At 43.2% G+C, this 20036-nt stretch overlaps 2 protein-coding genes across 5 annotated transcripts in view; one reads left to right on the top strand and one right to left on the bottom strand.

Annotated features, from left to right (window-relative positions):
• WHRN (whirlin) overlaps positions 1-13618 on the bottom strand; it is a 109239-nt gene extending 95621 nt beyond the window's left edge. For all 4 annotated transcript variants that reach the window (XM_060694445.2, XM_087880018.1, XM_087880016.1 and 1 more), the window contains exons 1-2: positions 13527-13618; positions 2855-2944 (exon numbers count right to left, since the gene is read on the bottom strand). The gene's annotated coding sequence lies outside the window, so the exon portion shown is untranslated. The remainder of the gene's footprint in view (positions 1-2854; positions 2945-13526) is intronic.
• On the top strand, positions 13345-19475 carry ATP6V1G1 (ATPase H+ transporting V1 subunit G1). Its single transcript, XM_034424616.3, has 3 exons — positions 13345-13828; positions 17083-17183; positions 18703-19475. The coding sequence occupies exons 1-3, from the start codon at positions 13747-13749 to the stop codon at positions 18874-18876; spliced, it is 357 nt and encodes a 118-aa protein (XP_034280507.1). The 5' UTR covers positions 13345-13746; the 3' UTR covers positions 18877-19475.
• Positions 19476-20036: the final 561 nt, after the last annotated feature.

Below are 20036 nucleotides of genomic sequence, written 5' to 3'. Positions count from 1 at the left end.
GGGGGAGAGGAAGGAAGGAAGAAAAGAGGGAGGAAGGAAGATGAGAGAATGAGACGGGAAGGGAGGAAAAAAGGAAGGAAGGAAGGAAGGGTGAGGAAGCATGGAAGGAAGGAAGGAAGAAAGGAAAGAGCCTTGGTGGTGCAGCGGACTAAAGTGCTGTTAAGTAGCACTTAGCTGCCAGCTGCCTGCAATTACTGCGAGTTCAAATCTCACCAGGCTCAAGGCTGACTCAGCCTTCCATCCTTCCGAGGTAGGTAAAATGAGGACCCAGATTGTGGGGGGAATAAGATGACTTCCTTCCTTCCATGCTTCCTCACCCTTTCCTTCCTTCCTTCCTTTTTTCCTCCCTCCCTCCTTCCTTCTTTCCTCCCTTCCTCCCCCTTCTCTCATCTTCCTTCCTTCCTTCCTTCCTTCCTTCCTTCCTTCCTTCCTTCCTTCCTTCCTTCCTTTCCTTCCTTCCTTCCTTCCCGTCTGAAATGATCTAGGGTCAGTGGAACAACTTGCCTCCAAACAACCCAACACTGAAAAAAAGAAAACTGACTTCTTGCATCCTGTTCTCCACTTTGAAAACTATTTCAGGGCCCAGAATCAAAGATATGGTTTCAACTTAGAAAGCATCGGAGTATTAGAAAACCACCTCTCTCTCTCTCTCTTTCTCTCTCTCTCTCTCTTTTCTTTTTTTTGCAATATTCTTACCCCAATGTTCAAGTTGTCCTGTTCTCCATGCCCGGTCAGGGATAATAAAAGTTATTTTCAGCTGTTGATACATCATCGCAACGTCTCCTCCGCCCCCGCCTCCCCCTCCGCCTCCCCCCCACTGCAAAGAGGTGAATTCAGTTTCCCCACTGTAGGCATCTGCATGGCAATTTCTGCCTTTCGGCAGGCTTTTAAAACGCTCAATGCATTTGTGTTGCCATGGTGTGCTTTTCGAGCACGTTTGACGCGGTGGGATTATTTTAGAACTCATGTTGTTTTGTCTGAACTTAAGGTTTGTGGCTTTGTCACAGAAATGGACAGGTTGCGGTGCCAGATGGCGGAAGAAGCAAAAAAAAAAAAAGGCTCTTGGGCTTGAAGACTTGAAGACTTGAAGACAGTCGGAATAAGATTAACAGATTGAAGGAAAGGAGGAAGAGGCAGCGCAGTGAAATAGTTAAGATCTTGCATTTAGAGTGGTTAAGTCTACACTCAAGGGATGTGGTGGCTCAGTGGCTAAGACACTGATCCAAAGGCCGGCAGTTCAGCGGTTCGAATCCCTAGTGCCGCATAACGGGGTGAGCTCCCGTGACTTGTCTCAGCTTCTGCCAACCTAGTAGTTCGAAAGCACGTAAAAAAAAAATGCAACTAGAAAAAAATAGGGACCACCTTTGGTGGGAAGGTAACAGCGTTCCGTGCACCTTTGGTGTTGAGTCATGCCAGCCACATGACCACGGAGACGTCTTCGGACAGCGCTGGCTCTTCGGCTTTGAAACAGAGATGAGCACCGCCCCCTGGAGTCAGGAACGATTAGTACGTATGTGCGAGGGGAGCCTTTATCTTAAGTCTACACTTAGTCACGAAAACCCATTCAGTGACATCTGGGCAATCTTTTCTCTTAGGTCAGGGGTCAGCAACCTGCGGCTCTGGAGCCGCATGTGGCTCTTTCACCCCTCTGCTGCGGCTCCGTCACTCAAAATATGCATCACAACCTCCAATGTGCAACACCCGCCGGCACGTGATTTATTGAGCTTTTCAACCCCCGGTAGGCCAACCATGGATAAATCCAAGAGAAGAAAAGTTTCAGAAGAAAACAGAACGTTTAATTCAACTACATATGCTAGTTTTGTGGCCGCTCAAGAAATAGTCAGGCACCGGAAGGGTTTTGTGGCTCCCGGTGTTTTCTTTTCTGTGGGAAACGGGTCCAAATGGCTCTTTGAGTGTTGAAGGTTGCAGACCCCTGTCTTCGGTCAAAACTTTCCTCCAGGGATAAAATCAAGGGATAACTTCATGGATGCCCACCTTGAGCTGGGAGAACAAGCTCCATAAATCACGTGCTGGCAGGTATTGCACATTGGCGGTTGTGATGCATAATTTGAGTGACTGAGTGTAGACTTAAAATAAAGGTTCCCCTCGCACATACGTGCTAATTGTTCCTGACTCTAGGGGGCAGTACTCATTTCTGTTTCAAAGCCGAAGAGCCAGCGCTGTCCGAAGACCTCTCCGTGGTCATGTGGCTGGCATGACTCAACGCCAAAGGTGCACGGAACGCTGTTCCCTTCCCACCAAAGGTGGTCCCTATTTTTCTACTCGCAAAGGCTCACATCCCGTTCGCTTCTCTTTTATGTCTTATGGGAGGGGCCAATCATCTCCAAGCCTTACTCCCAAGTCGACCCTGTTTCCTTAATTGTTCCTGTCTCCTGGCAGCTCTGCGCATACACACACTGGGAACAGGCTCCCGCTGTTCTTCTACCTCGCTGCTGTCAGACTCCGGAGATTCCGGAGGCAGCAAAGAACTACCAGATGGCCTTGGCCCCCTCTCTGCCTCCGACTCAGAGCCCTCGTCCAAGCCTTCCCTAGACTCCAGGACTGGCCCACGTTCCTCCCCAACCTCCTCACTATCCGAATCTGCTGTCAGCTCTGCTGGCTGCTGGCAGGCCACAACAGATATAGAGTCTCAAGCTTGACCAGGGGGTTGGACTAGAAGACCTCCAAGGTCCCTTCCAATTCATTCTTTCTATTCTATTCTAGTATCTTTATTGTAGGGTTACATTACCAGAGTCTTGCAGGACTTCTTTACTAGTGTTACTCTCTGGACAAATAGAGAAATTTCCTTCCGAAATGCTTCCCAACTCTTCTCTGCTTCTGTGAGCTGAAATACCTTTTTCCAGGACGGCCGACTAGGCTGCAGCTCTTCCTCCTGTCTGCCAAGGTCCTTCCCACAGACCATTGCATGGTTACAGCATGTCACCTTGGGAGAAACACAGGGATGTAAAACTTACGGTTCTGTAAAAAGCGAGGTTCTACATTTAGGCAAGAAAAGCAAAAGGCACAGGTACAGTATATGGGGTACTTTGCTCAATAGTAGTAACTGTGAGAGGGATCTTGGAGTCCTAGTGGACAACCATTTAAATAGGAGCCGGCCATGTGCAGCAGCTGCCAAAAAAGCCAACACAGTTCTGGGCTGCATAAACAGAGGGATAAAATCAAGATAATGTTAATACCACTTTATAATGCCTTGGTAAGGCCACCCTTGGAATGCTGCATTCAGTTTTGGTCGCCACGATGTAAAAAAGATCTGGAGACTCTAGAAAGAGTGCAGAGAAGAGCAACAAAGATGATTAGGGAACTGGAGGCTAAAACATATGAAGAACGGTTGCAGGAACTGGGTATGTCTAGTTTAATGAAAAGAAGGAGTAGGGGAGACATGATAGCAGTCTTCCAATATCTCAGGGGCTGCCCCAAAGAAGAGGGAGTCAAGCTATTCTCCAAAGCACCTGAGGGCAGGACAAGAAGCAACGGATGGAAACTAATCAAGGAGAGAAGCAACCTAGAACTAAGGAGAAGTTTCCTGATGGTGAGAACAATTAACCAGTGGAACAACTTGCCTCCAGAAGTTGTGAATGCTCCAACACTGGGAGTTTTTAAGAAGACATTGGATAACCATTTGTCTGAAGTGGTGTAGGGTTTCCTGCCTAAGCAGGTGGTTGGACTAGAAGACCTCCAAGGTCCCTTTCCACTTTTGTTATTCTATTCTATTCTATTCTATTCTATTCTATTCTATTCTATTCTATTCTATTCTATTCTATTCTATTCTATTCTATTCTAATTTATAAATCCCTTTTTAAAAAAGGCTGGAAATTCTGCAACTTACTTTTGTTCCAGAGGGTAATTTTTCTCCTCCGGCTTTATAAATTCATAAATAAGTAACCGAAAAACAAACAAAAAATAACTCTCCAGATCATCTTGGAACGGAATTGAAAGCCATGTTCCGGGATGTCCCTTCCCTGCATTGCTCCAAACTATAAGACCGTCGGCAGATGAAGAAGCTTTGAGGTATGTTTGTGTCTGTCTGCTGGGAACCGGCAGATGACTAAATCGTGACGAGATATTTTCTCCAGCTAAGGAAAGATTCGGAGCTGCCTGAGCCAGGAAGAAATATGTTTGTACAAGGAACATAACATCTCTCTCTATTTCACACAACACTGGAATTATGGAGGGCAGGGAATAAAGGCCGATGAGCCTTTCCTTTATGGTGATTTATTTTCCTTCTGCTGAAAAAGCTTAAAGTCAAATTAAGACACCCCCCCACTGTGATTACCATGGGCTCAAGAAAATATGACTGTCCCTGGATCTCCTTAAATAAAAGAAGTCGACACAACAGGCTGTGATTTGCCTTTACTAGATAGAGAGAGAATGATAAGGTCCTTAGTGTTCTTTGAACTTGGTGGTTTTCTTACAGACGTTTCATTACCCAACTACGTAACATGATCAGTGTTATGAGAGAGTAGGATTGAGGAGAGGAGAGGAGAGGAGAGGAGAGGAGAGGAGAGGAGAGGAGAGGAGAGGAGAATGACGATTGTGGGTCCTTGGTGCTCTTTGAACTTGGTGGTTTTCTTACAGACGTTTCATTACCCAACTAGATAACATGATCAGTGTTACAAGAGAGTAGGATTGAGGAGAGGAGAGGAGAGGAGAGGAGAGGAGAGGAGAGGAGAGGAGAGGAGAGGAGAGGAGAGGAGAATGACGATTGTGGGTCCTTGGTGCTCTTTGAACTTAATTGTTTTCTTACAGACGTTTCATTACCCAACTAGGTAACATGATCAGTGTTACAAGAGAATAGAATCGGAGGAGAGGCGAGGCGAGGCGAGGCGAGGGGAGGGGAGGGGAGGGGAGAGGAGAGGAGAGGAGAGGAGAGGAGAGGAGAGGAGAGGAGAGGAGAGGAGGAGAAAGAGGAGGAGAAAGAGGAGGAGAAAGAGGAGGAGTGTGGGGTCTTTGGTGCTCTCTGAACTTGCTTGTTTTCTTGCAGATGTTTCATTACCCAACTAGGTAACATTATCAGTATTACAAGAGTTTTGAGGAGTGGAAAGGAGAAGGACGAGGAGTGTGGGGTCTCTGAGCTTGGTGGTTTTCTTGCAGATGTTTCATTACCCAACTAGGTAACATCATCAGTGCTACAAGGGACTAGGATTTGAAGAGAGGAGAGGAGGAGGAGAAAGAGGAGGAGTGTGGGATCTTTGGTGCTCTCTGAGCTTGGTGGTTTCATTACCCTACTAAGTAACCTTACCAGTGCTACAAGGGAGTAGGATTTGAGGAGAGGAGGAGGAGGAGGAGGAGGAGGAGGAGAATGGTCCTCAGTGTTCTCCGAGATTGCTTTTTTTCTTGCAAATATTCCATTACCCAGCTAGGTAACATCATCAGTGCTAGAAGGAACTTGCCCTGATGAGGTTACCTAGTTCGGTAATGAAACGTCTCCAAGGAAACCACCAAGCTCAAGAGACCACCAAAGAGCCCCTCGTTTCAACCCCGAGCTATAACGATTTCCTTCTAGAAGTAGATTGGCTTGAGTTCATGCCAAACGCTCCTAAAATACAAGCAACGGTTTGCAAGCTGCACCCATCTGGACTCAACCCTTGCGCTAAACCACAAAACAAACTGCAAACTGTATCCTCAATGGGTACAATTGTACGGACAAGATGTCCAAAGTTGCAATTTGAGAACCACACTGACATGATGTAAATACTACCTTTTTAAATGTCTTTTTTTTTCTTTTTCTTTTGTGGGAGGTTTGTTAAACCATTTGCCATAAGGGACCTCATTAGGGGCACAAGGAAGTACAGTTTTATTCATTTTCCTCCTGTTATGCATTGCCAGAGAAAGTAAGTGTCATTCAGATCCGGTAATTTGTTACTTAGCGCAGAAATGGAATTTTGTCTGCTCTCCTTGGTTGGGGGATTTTAAATTGTGCCCAGAAGGAACAATGATTTAGTAAGCTGTCTTTCTGCATTTAAGAACACCGCCTGGCTGGGTACTTCCGAGAAAAGAAAAGATAGAACGAGGCACGATTCTCCTGAATGGAGAATATTCAATTTATGGAACCTTTTCTTTTTTTTAAGGAATCGTTCAGGCCAAAATCACATCCCTTGCCTGCCGACTATAGCTATTCAACCTAGTAATTTCTGCTCGGACAAAAGAAGGAAATTGAATAACCGTGTTCTCCGCTTTGGGGGATTCGTTTCATTGGATCGAGCCCCCTTAACGGAGGATTTTTTTTTTAAAAAAAAGATCAATATTCAATTGAAGCCAGAACGTTTCCTCTTTTTTTTTTTTTTTTAGGATTAATGGATAAACACTTAAGAAAGAAGCCGTTTTCAAAGATATAATTACAATGGGGAGATTGTTATACGCAGATGGGAAGATTTTTTTGACAGTGCCCACTTATGGAAGAATTGTTGGTGAAATAGACAAAACTTGAAACTGACTTCTTTGATTAGAGAAAAGACATTGTCTGCCTTTATTGGGGAATGGAAAGCTCTGGTGGATTTTTTTGTGTAAAAAATGAGGAAAAAATGCAACATTTTTGGATGAGGAGACAGGATGGATTATAAAAAAGAAGAGTTACATGTTGAGGGGTTACTTTGTTCAGAGAGAGAGGTTAACATATATTTGAATTTATAACTGCTGTGAAGAACATTGGAATCTCTTTCTTTCTTTTTTTCTTTCTCTTTCTACTTTCTCCTCTATCTATCTATCTATCTATCTATCTATCTATCTATCTATCTATCTATCTTTCTTTCTTTCTTTCCTTCTTTCTTTCTTCTCCTTCTTTTCTTTCTTTCTTTCTCTTTCTACTTTCTCCTTTATCTTTCTTTCTTTCTTTCTTTCTTCTCCTTCTTTTTCTTTCTTTCTACTTTCTCCTTTTTCTTTCTTTCTTTCTTTCTTTCTTCTCCTACTTTTTCTTTCTTTCTTTCTTTTTCTACTTTCTCCTCCTTTTTTCTTTTTTCTTTCTCCTTTCTTCTCTGTTTTCTTTCTTTCTTTCTTTCTACTTCCTCCTCTTTCTTTCTTTCTAATTTCTCCTCTTTCTTTCTTTTTCTTTCTACTTTCTCCTCTTTCTTTTTCTTTTTCTTTCTTTCCTTTCTAACTTTCTTTCTTTCTTTTCTTTCTTTCCCCTCCTTCCTTCCTTTTCTTTAATTTTTTCCCCTCACACTTTTTGCTGTCTCTTTGGTTTTTCTTCTTCCTTACTTTATATTAGTTTCTATTTTTTTTTTATCTTCTTAAGTTTTAATAAAAATTATAGACAGAAGAAAATTGATTGAACCTCAATAGATGGCAGCATTGAGCCAACCCAGCTGATCTTAGGAAGCAAAGTAGAATCAAACTTAGTTAGGGGCTTGGAAAGGAGACCACAAGGAGATCTAGGTTGGATATAAAACAAGAGATCACAGAATGCCCATTCTCTGGCAAAGAGAATTTCATGGGTGTCCATCAGGACACCAAAGTAGATCCAATCTGGATCGGTCACCGGAACCAGAAGTTTAGTCTTCCAAACTTTTGGACTCGTGCTGGAGCCCAAGTAACAGAATCTCTGGGGGAGCTTCTCCCTGAGGATTGGCTCTAGCACAAGTCTGAAAATTCAGAAGTCTAAACCTCTGATCCTGATTGGATCCCGCGACATTATCCTGGAACAACTAGATTCCACCTTCATCACACCAGAGTAGAACTTCGTGTGAAGAGACATGACCCAAATCGAACTGAAACAAATGCAAATCAAATGAAGTTGAGTTTTTCCTGGTCCTTGCTTGGAATGCTGGGATGCAGGTTTGGGGGAGCCGATATTTTGGAAGTGTAGGAAGTTAGCACCCACCCCTCTCCTAGAAAAAGGAGATATTTTAGGAAATATTAAAAAGGGCAGAATATTTCCCCTAAAATTTCTGCTGGTTCGAATCTCTCCAAGGCTCAAGGTTGACTCAGCCTTCCATCCTTTCTAAGGTAGGTGAAATGAGGATCCAGTTTGTGGGGGCAATAAGCTGACTTTGTATAAAAATATACAAAAGAATGAAGGCTATTGCTTAACGCATTGTAAGCCACCCTGAGTCTCCGGAGAAGGGCGGCATATAAATCAAATTAAAAAAAAAAAAAAAGTGGGGAGGCAGAAACTCAGCAACCCTCCCCCCACCTTTGTTAATGGGCCATTAAGGCCTGGGCCAGTCTATTCAACATAACAAAGATCTACCTCCTTCAATTCCTCCATAATAGGAATTGCCCAAAGCCCCTTCATTACATCATCACCCAGCAAGACTCAACCAAGCCTAGGACATAGACAACCTACAAAGTTACCCCTGCATAGCTCCATGGGAGTCTGACAACCAATCAGCTCAAATTCAAAGCCCAACAGAGGATATAAATCTCTCTCTCTCTCACCCATGTGCCTTTTTTGCCCAGGACCTCAAAACCATCTGGTCCTGTCCACCAATAAACCATCTTTCCAATCAGCCACCGGGTTTCCAGTGTCTTCCTCCCCACTTGGAACTGAACCCAAAAGGATATTTCTCCCAACAATTACACCCGAGTAGAACTTCATGTGAAGAGACATGACCCAAATTGAATTGAAACAAATGCAAATCGAATGAAGTTGAGTTTGTCCTGGGCCCTGCTTGGAAGCTGGGATGCAGGTTTGGGGGAGTCGATATTTTGGAAGGAAGACCAAAAGTTTAGGATGCTCCTTCTCCTTGAGGATTGCCATTTCTTCCCAACTCTTCCCTTTTCCCCCCAAACACATTTTTTCCTCTCCTGGTTGATCCGGGAAACCTCTCTCCAAGACCTTCTCTGAACTACTTTTGTCTTCGTGGAAAGCAGCATTTTATTTCTGGATGACTGGTGAGTTGCTATGGTTATCTCAGCAGGAACTGAATGAAACCTGAACGAAAGGTGATTCTGTGCAACACAGAATCCAGCTACTTGTGTCTCGCTTCGTCCCAGGTGTGACTCCGTGTTTGGTCTTCTCAACATCTCTGCTCCAAACACCTCTTTCCAAGTTTGGGCTCCCAGGGCTTGAAGGAACCATAAATACAGCCTTGTGGGAAGCCACGAAACATAGAGTAGATGACATCTCACCCAACCCACTAAATCCAGATGAAGTAGAACCCGTTTGGGGGAGTGAAGAGGCATAGATGAAACACGGTTTGGGTTTCTGTTCTTTCCCCCCACCCTCATTTCTGCTTGAAGACGGGTTTCACAGCACTACAACCAAAAAATGCAGATAATGTGTTGGAAATCTGCAAAGCTATTTTCCATTGTGTGCAAAATGGGAAGTTGGGGAAGGGAGCCTATGTCCTCTTCTGCCCATATACAGACAGATAGAAGGTGATGGCAAAATATCGTTCTCCGCCTTCTCCTTTCTCCCTGCTCCTCCTTCTTTCTCCTTCTTTCTGCTCATTATCTATCTTCTTCACCCCCTCATCTATCTACTCCTTATTTCCTGCTGATCATCCCTTCCTCCTCCTCCTTTCTCCTTCTTTCCTGCTCCTTATCTATTTTCTTCACCACATCTTCCGTCTACTCCTTATTATCTCCTCCATCATTTCTTTCCTGCTCCTTATCTATCTTCTTCACCCCCTCATCTATCTATTCCTTCTTTCCTGCTCATTACTATCTCCTCTTCCTCCCTCTTCTCCTTCTCTCTCTCCCCTGTTCATTATCCATCTTCTCCCCCTTTCATCTGTTTCTCCTTCTCCTTCTATCTTGCTCATTATCTATCTCCTTCCCCTTCTCTTCCTCCTCCATTTCTCCTTCTTTCCTGCTCCTTATCTATCTTCTTCATCCCATCTTACTCTCTTTCCTGCTGATTATCTTCTTCTTCTTCTCCCCTGCTTATTATCAATTTTCTCCCCTTTTCATGTTTCTCTTTCTATCTTGCTCATTATCTATCTCCTCCCCCTTTCCTCCTCCTCCTCCATTTCTCCTTCTTTACTGCTCCTTATCTATCTTCTTCATCCCCTCATCTACTCCTTCTTTCCTGCTAATTATCTCCTCCTCCTCCGTCTTCTTCTTCTCTCTCCCCCTGCTCATTATCCATCTTCTCCCCCTTTCTTGTTTCTCCTTTCTTTCCTTCTCATTATCTATCTCTTCCCCCTTTCCTCCTCCTCTATCATTTCTCCTTCTTTCCTGCTCCTTATCTATCTTCTTTACCCCGTCATCTATCTACTCCTTCTTCTTTCCTGCTCCTTATCTCTTCCTCCTCCATTTCTTCTTTCCTGCTCCTTATCTATTTTCTTCATCCCCTCATCTTACTCCTTCTTTCCTGCTCTTTATCTCCTCCTCCCTCTTCTCCCTCTTTCTCCCCTGCTCGTTATCCATCTTCTCCCCTCTCTTTTGTCTATTTCTCCTTCTCCTTCTTTCCTGCTCATTATTCATCTTCTCCTTCTCCCTTTCTGCTGATTCTCTCTCCTCTTCTCCTGTTTCTCCTTCTCCCGCTTGTTCCAATGTTCTTTAAAACAGCCCTGCTTGGAACCGAATGCTATGTGCCAAATCCTCCCTCCCAGTATAATCTGATTAGCAAGGCGATCACGCTTGGCTCTGGCTGTAAATAGGGTCATTTGTTATAAGCCTTTCGCAGAGCTTCTGGCTGCCAACCAATCTTTACCTTTAAAACATCAGGGGGGTTGTGGATCACACGGTGCAGCCCCAGAGTTTTGTGCTGTTTTGTGCTTCACGGGTCGTTTGTAAACTTCAGCAGAAAATGACCTTTATGCCATGCTTTTTAGTTTTTAGTCATTCTCGAGCATCGTTTGCAGATTTTTCCCCCCCTTCTCCTGCAGCAGCTGAAGCTGAGGCTGCTAGAATACTCTGTGCTTGCTTTTCACTTAACGCAGCATTTACACAGCCATTAAAGTGTAAGTGAGGTTTATAGCTAAAGCATTTAGTGTCACTCCTGTTAACACGGTTCCAACCACAGTGGAAATTCACAAGGTTTAGCAGCTCTTTCTTCCCTTTTTTTTCTGGCTGAGAATCCTGGCAGGCAGAATTTTTAACCGAGGAAACTTTGACATCATTGGGAGATAAGTCGCAAAGGATCAGCTTTAGATCAAGTGGGGGATTTTTATATGGGAAATGGAAAACGAAGAGGAGGCTTGGCTGGAAAGGATCATTTTGGTGCAGGATCCAATCTTGAGTCGGTCACCGGGATCAGAGGTTTGGTCTTCAGGGAACTTCAGGTTGTCCTCCACTTACGACCACCACTGAATCCAGAATTTCAGTTGCTAAATGAAACATTTGTTCAGTGAGCTTCGCCTCATTTTACGACTTTTCTTGCCACTTTTGTTAAGCGAATCACTGCCCTTGGCAAATGAGTTGTTCGGTGAAACTGGTTTCCCCGTTGATTTTGCTCGTCAGAAGGTCGATGGTCGTAAGTGTGAAAAACGGTCCTAAGTCACCTTTTTTTCAGCGACGTTGTAACTTTGGCCACTAAATGAACTGTTGTAAGGACTGCCTGTACATCTAAAAAAACTGCACACAGTTTTTTTCGGCTGCTTTTCTGAAAAGATGTGATTGTTGCACGAGCAGAGACAAAAACAGCCAGGGAAGAGATTTGAATCCTGGAAAACAGGCCACTCGTCAGTCAACAGGAGGGTTGATTTACCACCAGCCATTCAACGCTGGGCCACACAGGCAGACGACAGCTATCGATGTAAAAGCCAGGCATCCACACACCCCAATCAACATCTAAAAAGCCACACACAACCAGGCACTATATAAATGCCACACACAGCATAACACACACTCGGCTGGAGAGAAATTCCCTGAAGATGGGTTCTAGCACGAGTCCGAAAGTTTGAAGACAAAACCTCTGATCCCAGATTGGATCCTGCAACAGGACACGTAGATTCGCCTTCATTTGTGACCGTTTCGGTCCATGCAATTGCTCAATACAGGAATTTAATTAAAGTATCGCAAAGAGGTAACAAGCCAACTATGCTACGTTGATCATTCAGATTGCATTTGCGTCAATACCACCAATACCACCAATAGCCTCCCACCGGCCAGTACGCTCCCATAGAGAGGGGCTCCTCCGGGTGCCGTCGGCCAAACAATGTCGGCTGTCGGCCCCTAGGGGGAGAGCCTTCTCTGTGGGGGCACCTACGATTTGGAACGAGCTCCCCCCGGAGATACGTAGGATCCCGGATCTGCGCACCTTCCGCCGCGCGCTTAAGACCTTTCTATTTTATCAAGCTGGCCTGGCCTAAATCTTCCCCCTTTTTAAATGTGGAAATTTTAAATTTTTAAGTTTTAAATTCGTCTTTTTATAGGGGTATGGGTAAGGCATTTTAAATTGGGGAGCCATTTTAGATTTAATTCTGTTTTAAACGTATTTTAATTGTTTATATTGTATGTTTTTAACTTTGGCTGTTCACCGCCCCGAGTCCTTCGGGAGAGGGGGCGGTATAAAAATCTAATAAATAAATAAATAAATAAAAATAAATAAAATAGAAGAGAATATTTGTAGCTCAGGGTTGAACTGCGGGGGGTCCCTGGTGCTCTCCGAATGCAGTTTAATTGTGTAAATTTTAATTGGGCTTTAATTTAAATAGCTGGAGTTGAAAGTTATTTTAATGTGCATTTCGTTATCTCATAATAAAGGGCTGGTGTAACCCCCCCCCTTTTTTTGGAGATGTTAGATTTTTAATTGTCTATGGGTTTTAGTCGGGAATTTAAATTTAGGCCAAAGTTGTGTAATTCTTTTAACAATTTTTAAATTTTGTATTGGGATGTTTTTATTTTGGCTGTGCACCGCCCTGAGTCCAGTAGGAGAAGGGAGGTATACAAATTGAATAAAATAAATAAAATAAAGTAAGTAATAAAAGACCATGAAAGCACAATGCGGCGGATATGCCCCACCGTTTAATATTTTAAAATTCTATTTTAATAATAATAATGATAGTCATGGTAAGTGATAATAATAATATAATAAATATTATGTGAAATGCAATAAAACACTCTGACTAGGTGGCTCAGTGGTTAAGACCCTGAGATCAGAAAGGTCAGCAGTTCGGCGGTTCGAATCCCTAGTACAGGTCTCCTGGGTTAGACTAGATGACCTCCAAGAGCCCTTCCAACTCTACTGTTACTTTTAAACATAAATTTCTGTCTCCCATTTTATTTTTCATTCTATTTTTTTTTTAAATATATGTGTGTGTGAGAGAGAGAGAGAGTGTGTGCATGAATACTTTGTTGCGGGGATCAAACCTAAGCAAATCAACTTTTGTATTTGATACATAAAACTTTCTTTGGAAAACAAACAGTACGACTCCTTTAAAAAAAAAGGGAGGGGGGAAGAGAAGAAAAATCGCGCGTGCGCAGTGAAACAAAAAAAAAGGGCGGGAGAAAAATCGCGCATGCGCAGTGAAACTTTTCAAGCCTTGAGGGAAGGGGGAAAAAAAAAAGAGCGGGCAAAACCGTAGAGTTCGACTACGGGGTGGAAACGAAGCCCTGGCTCCCTTTGAAAACGCTTCTCCTGCTCTTGAGAAAGCCAAGGGGGAAAAGATACGTGTACTTACTCGGGCTGCTTCTCACGTGAGAAGGATTGTCCCTCCCGCTCTAGAGCGACCCCCCTCCACAGCCCTCCGACGGCACTTCCGCTATCCCTACCAATCAAACGACGGGACGGCCGGAAAGGGCGGGCTTTGGAGAGGCAACGAGTCCTTTTTTTTTTTTTTTTTTTTTGCAGTCCTCTTTCGGGGCCGCCGGGCACAATTTCCTGTCAGGATCGCCTCCGTCATGGCCAGCCAGTCTCAGGGCATCCAGCAGCTGCTTCAGGCCGAGAAACGCGCCGCCGAGAAGGTGGCCGAGGCCCGCAAGCGTGAGTGGCCCTCCTTGGCTGCGATGGGAGGAAGCGGGGCTCTTTCTGAGGGGCTGGGAACTACACCACCCATCGTCCACAGCCCTTAAGGGAGAAGGAAGGGGGATGTGTGTGATCTACAGAGCCTTTCTAGCCCTGCTGGTTTGGGAGCGGTAGTCCCGAAGGGTTTGGGACCCCACGCCCAATCATCCCCAGCCGTTGAGGAAAGGGAGGTTCCAGAGACACTACATATCCCATCATCCTGCGTGGGAATGGTCACCCATAGCCTCCCCCCCTCCCCGCCTGTTTTTTCTCCCAATTATGGTGGTCTTGGGCGGGGTGGGGGAATTGGGGGTTGGTTGGACTACACCTCCTATCGTCCCCGGCCTATAGAGGAGAGGGTTAATCTACAGTGTTTCTAGCCCTGCTTGTATGGGAGTGGTAGTCCTGAAGGGTTTGGGACCCCACGTCCAATCATCCCCAGCAGTTGAAGGACGGGAGGTTCCAGAGACACTATATATCCCATCATCCTGTGTGGCTTATGGTCACTCATAGCCTTCCCGCCTGTTTCATCCATTCAAAGAGTTTTTTCCCCAATTACGGTGGTCTTGGGCAGGGGGGGAAATTGGGGGTTGGTTGAACTACACCTCCCATCGTCCCATAGTCCTGAAGGGTCTGGGACCCCACGTCCAATCATCCCCAGCCATTGAGGAAGGGAGGTTCCACAGACACTACATATCCCATAACCTCCCAGCCTGTTTCATCCATTCAAAGAGTTTTGTCCCAATTCTCTCCATGGTGGTGGTCTTTTGGGGGTGGTGTCGGTTGGACTACACTTCCCATCGTCCTCGGCCCATAAGGGGAGAGGGTTAATCTACAGCCTTTCCAGCCCAGATTGCATGGGAACGGTAGTCCCGAGGGATTGCATCCCACGTCTCATCCTCTGCCCCCCCCATCTTTTAGGAAAGGGAAGGCGTAGAGCCACCACATATCCCATCATCCTGCGTGGGAAGGGCCACCCATAGCCTCCCCAGAGACCTTACACTGCCTGTTTCATCTATTCAGGGTTTTTTGATCATTTTCTTTGCATTATAGTGGTACGGGGTGAGGTGGGGGGGGGATGGTTGGACTACACCTCCCATCCTCCCCAGCGTACATAAAAAAAAACACCCTTAGGCTACCTTAAAACAAACCCTATCCAAATATGGCCCTGTATGGATGGATTCATGCCTTTTCCTTGCCTGCTTTTTAATGGGTCTGGGGTTTTTAAATTGGGTTATTGTGTTGTTGTATTGATTTGTGCATTTGGCTCATCAGTTGTGTTATTTACTGGCTTTTAATTAGGGGAGCTGCCCAGAATTGCACAGGAGAGATGGTCAACTCTACAAATTGAATCCATGAAGGAACTGATGCATTTCTGGATCGGAGCAATGCTATGATTTACTGATTTTGAGGGGGTTGATAGAAGGGATTTGTCCTAAATTGTCTTTTTTTACAGAGAAAAACAGGTTGGGGGGGTGGGATAGCATTGACTCGTCTGGAGGCTGCGTGTTTAGTTCATGTATTTATTAACCATCTCAAGGTCCATGAATCTGGAGAGTTTATAATTAAAAATAAACAGTAAACAAAATTAAACTTTCATTAAAAATAAAGAAAATTATAGGTAACATTAAAAGGAGCAAACCTACCACTGAGGATAATTGGTGGGATAATTATTAGCTTTGTGGTAGGTTTGTTTGAGGATAACCAAGAAACAGCCTCACTAAAGACTTCATTTCTCATTTTTCCAGGTTTTAGTTACCCTGTTTGAAAGGTTTTAAGAACCACTTTAATTGGGGAAATTTCCCTAATGTGATTTTTTGCCGTAGCCGTAAACTTCCCGTATAGTTTTTCCTCCAAAGGTCAGGCTGCAAACCACTTAATGCTGGTTGAGCTTTGCAGAATTTAATGGCCAGCATATCCAGAGGAAAGGTTACTATCATATATGGAATATTTTGATCAAAACCTAATCTTTGAAACATCTCCCCAAGCTATTCCCTAGCAGAGATCTTGTTTTGCATTATTTATTATTAAGAGACGCTCCGATCCAAGGAAAGGAGACAAATTGGGATATGGAGAGACATCCTGCCTTCCTTCTGAGAATAATTTTTGAATTTTGTTTCATAACTTACTTGTGTAAAACCAATTTTCGTTTGCAGTCTTCCTGTGGTCTTCATAACGTCAGTAGCATACTGATAGTTCCCCGAGATCTACGGTGCATCAGTTTAACTTGATTAAAACAGAATTGTGAAAGTTATGGAGTGTTGGCGTATTTTTAAGTATCTGTGCTGGGAATTCAGCTTAGCTAAAACCGCTGGTTTTTAAATTGCATTTTCAGACCATGTTTGCATGAATTTTTAATATAGCGGTCTCTAGAACCTTCACCTGGCAGGACTTCAAGAAAGGAACTTAGTCTGGCCAAGAACAATGGAGTCATATATCATGTGCTGGAAATGTTGCATTGCTAGGAAAGTAATTCTGACTAATGTCAATGTTTTTAAGTCTTTAGTTAAGACAACAATGAATGTTCAAAAACTGGATTGTCTCCACGCATCAGACTTGGTGTTTCCGGTTCTGTGGGCTAACTTTTCAGGAAAAGATGGAATTCTTAGAATTCTTTATTGGCCAAGTGTGATTGGACACACAAGGAATTTGTCTCCAGTGCAGAAGCTCTCAGTGTACATAAAAGAAAAGATACGTTCATCAAGAATCATAAGATACAACACTTAATGATAGTCATAGGGTACAAATAAGCAATCAGGAAACAATATCAATATAAATCGTAAGGATACAAGCAACAAAGTCACAGTCATACAGTCATAAGTGGAAGGAGATAGGTGGTGGGAATGATGAGAAGATTAATAATAGTGCAGACTTAGTAAATAGTTTGACAGTGTTGAGGGAATTATTTGTTTAGCAGAGTGATGGCGTTCAGGGAAAAACTGTCCTTGTGTCTAGTTGTTTTGGTGTGCAGTGCCCTATAGCGTCATTTTGAGGGTAGGAGTTGAAACAGTTTATGTCCAGATGCGAGGGGTCTGTAGATATTTTCACAGCCCTCTTTTTGACTCGTGCAGTATACAGGTCCTCCACGGGAGGCGGGTGGGTAGCCATTGAACTTGTAATGATTTCAGCCTGGATGACTTTCAGAATACGACGTTATCACTTGAAATTAATCTCAGAAAAGCCTCTTTTCTGTTTTGCCCTCTGAACTTTTTGCTTTTGTTTTTCAAACCCAGGGAAGAATCGGCGACTGAAGCAGGCCAAGGAAGAAGCTCAGGCTGAGATCGAACAGTATCGCTTGCAGAGGGAGAAGGACTTCAAAGCAAAAGAGGCTGCTGTGTGTTAAATTCTATGCTGGCTAAACTCTCTCTCTTCCTGTCTGTTCCTGTATTAGAATGGGAATTCAGTTGGGGTGCGAGATTCTTTGTAGTGGCTTCACCCTCTCACCCACCCTTGCCCCTTTGAGGCTCAGCCCTTCTCTCTTGCTAATAGAGGTAGTCCTCAACTTAGAATAGTTCATTTAGTGACCATTAACGGCACTGAAAAATTTGACTTACGACCGGTTTTCACAGTTACGACCTTTACAGCATCCCCCATGATCATGTCATCAAAATTCAAACGCTTGGCAACCGATTCATATTTATGATGGTTGCAGTGTCCTGGAGTCTCGCGATCCCCTTTTGCGGCCTTCTGGCGAGCAAAGTCAACGGGGAAGCCGGATTTACTCAATGACCACGTTACTAACTTACCAACCGCAAGTGATTCGCTTAACAAATGCGGCAAGGAACATGATAAAATGGGTCAAAACTTACTTAACGAATGTCTCTTTCTTTTTCTTTTTTTTTTTTTTGGTTTTAAAAACAAAACTTTTTTAAACATATAAAAGTAAAATACTATACTATGTATATACAAGATACATATATATTAATACAAACGACAATACATAAAAAGAAAAAGTGACTTTGGTTACACGTCCATTATCTTATTAACGGTGCATATTTGTTAATTATTATCATACAAAATTTTTCATTTACTCTCATTTCTGCGAGTTATCCAATCACCACCTATTTCACGCTATATAACATTTTGAGTCTACCTTGTCCTTCATTTCAAATGTTAAGTTTGTCCATTTCCGCGCAATTATAGATTTTTTGGATTATCAATTGATCTGTTGGCAGTTGGTCAGTTTTCCAATATTGGGCGAGTGCCAATCTGGCTGCAGTGACTCTGTAATATTAAATACTTTATTTCTATAGTTCTATAGTTCTATAGTTTTCTTTAATCATCCCTAATAGGAAAATCTCTGGTTTAAGTTCTATTTTTTCCGATGTTATTTCTATTAGCCAAATTCTTAGTTTTTCCCAACACTTCCTAATTTTGGGGCAAAGCCACCAGACGTGGAAGAAAGTACCCTGTGCCTGTTTGCACTTCCAACAGGTTGGACTTAAATTTGAATACATTTTTGCTAATCTCGAATTAACGAATGTCTCACTTAACAGAAATGTTGGGCTCCGTGGTGGCTGTAACTCAAGGATTGCCTGTAATTTTCCAGTTTCGAGTTTCACCCTCAAAATCATCTGATCTCTTCCTTTCTGAAAGGATAAGAATTCAGTCTAGGACTTTCAGCGTTAAATTGGCTTCTGCAGTTTGGGGAACTGTGGAGGCATAATCATCACATGATTGTGGGTTGTTTAAAAAAAAAAACAGATTTTTCCCCTCCCTGCTTGCTTAAACACTGCTAGGCTGTGTCACACAGAGGCATTGAAGGTTCTTAGAAATGCAGAACTTAACTGGACAAGCTGAATTTTAAATGGTGGCCTTCGTTTTCTTTTTTCTTTTGTCTCCCTTTATCGCAGGCACTTGGCTCCCACGGCAGTTCCGCCACTGTGGTGGAACAAGGAACCCAGGAGAAGATGGGCATTCTTCAGGAGAACTTCCAAAAGAATCGGGAGGAAGTGATGGACAGTTTGCTGGATTTGATCTTTGACATCAAGCCTCAAATCCATTCGAACTATCGGATCAACGGATAGACAGAATCTTTGGTCCTTCAGGAAATATTCAGCAAATACCAGCTTTAGCTGCACCCCTTTTGATAAAGGTGCATTACTTAATTCCCAAGAGGTGTAGATTATCTCTTTCTCTTTTCTCACCCCTTTTTTCATCGAGGTTTCTTGTCTTCCCCCCTTTTGTAGCATTTTTGAAGTTTCTATGTAGGCTGGTTCTGTGTCCCCAAAGTGCATTATATCATAGATGTCTAGCGTAGAAGATTGATGTTGGATAAATCGTACTGAGTATTAAAGGATCGCTTTCACCCCAAGAAGTATTTACTGACAAGAAGTCAGTAAAGATAAGTGCCCGGATACTTTTCTCTATCCTTAAAGTGCAAACTGTGTGATTTAGGTGCTCTGATACAAATAAAATCTGTTTCTTGTCTTCACTCAGAGTTTAAAAAACCCAGGAATTTTGTTTGCAGAATGGATTGTATCTGAAAATGTTTAAAATGTTATTTAAATAATAACTGTGTATTCTCCTGTTGAACTTGAACAAGGCGTTGCTGTTAAGGTGCTTGAAGAAAAAGTAAACATCTGATCTGAGTTGTTAAAGAAATTAAAACCTTTTTTCTCCTTTCCCTCTTGCTCAGAAACCTTTTGATTTATGAAATTTGTTGTTGAATTAAACAGGGTTTGAGGCCTGTTTAGTTTTGATGTGGCAATAATAAAGAAGCTTTTGATAAAATGTTTGGAACCAACATTGGGTATAAGAATGGTAGAGCGATAGATAGATAGATAGATAGATAGATAGATAGATAGATAGATAGACAGACAGACAGACAGACAGACAGACAGACAGACAGACACAAACCAATGATAGATAAATAGATAGATAGATAGATGATAGATAGATAGATAGATGATAGATAGATAGAAAGAAGATAGATAGATAGAAAGAAGATAGATAGATAGATAGATAGATAGACAGACAGACAGACAGACACACACACACACACACACACACCAATGATAGATTGAAGGTAGGTAGGTAGGTAGGTGGGTGGGTGGGTGGGTGGGTGGATGGATGGATGGATGGATAGATAGATGATAGATAGACAGACAGACAGACAGACACACACCAATGATAGATTGATGATAGATAGATGGATAGATAGACAGACAGACACACACACACACAC

This window comes from Pantherophis guttatus, chromosome 16 (genome assembly GCF_059756535.1).
Source record: "Pantherophis guttatus breed Tessera chromosome 16, ASM5975653v1, whole genome shotgun sequence".
NCBI lineage: Eukaryota > Metazoa > Chordata > Lepidosauria > Squamata > Colubridae > Pantherophis > Pantherophis guttatus.
This window is presented reverse-complemented; position numbering and strand designations above follow the sequence as displayed.

Coding starts and splice junctions, on each gene's coding strand:
- ATP6V1G1 (XM_034424616.3), top strand. CDS start 13,747: ATGGCCAGCCAGTCTCAGGGCATCCAGCAGCTGCTTCAGGCCGAGAAA. Junction 13,829..17,082: donor GGTGGCCGAGGCCCGCAAGC/GTGAGTGGCCCT, acceptor TTTCAAACCCAG/GGAAGAATCGGCGACTGAAG. Junction 17,184..18,702: donor TCAAAGCAAAAGAGGCTGCT/GTGTGTTAAATT, acceptor CCTTTATCGCAG/GCACTTGGCTCCCACGGCAG.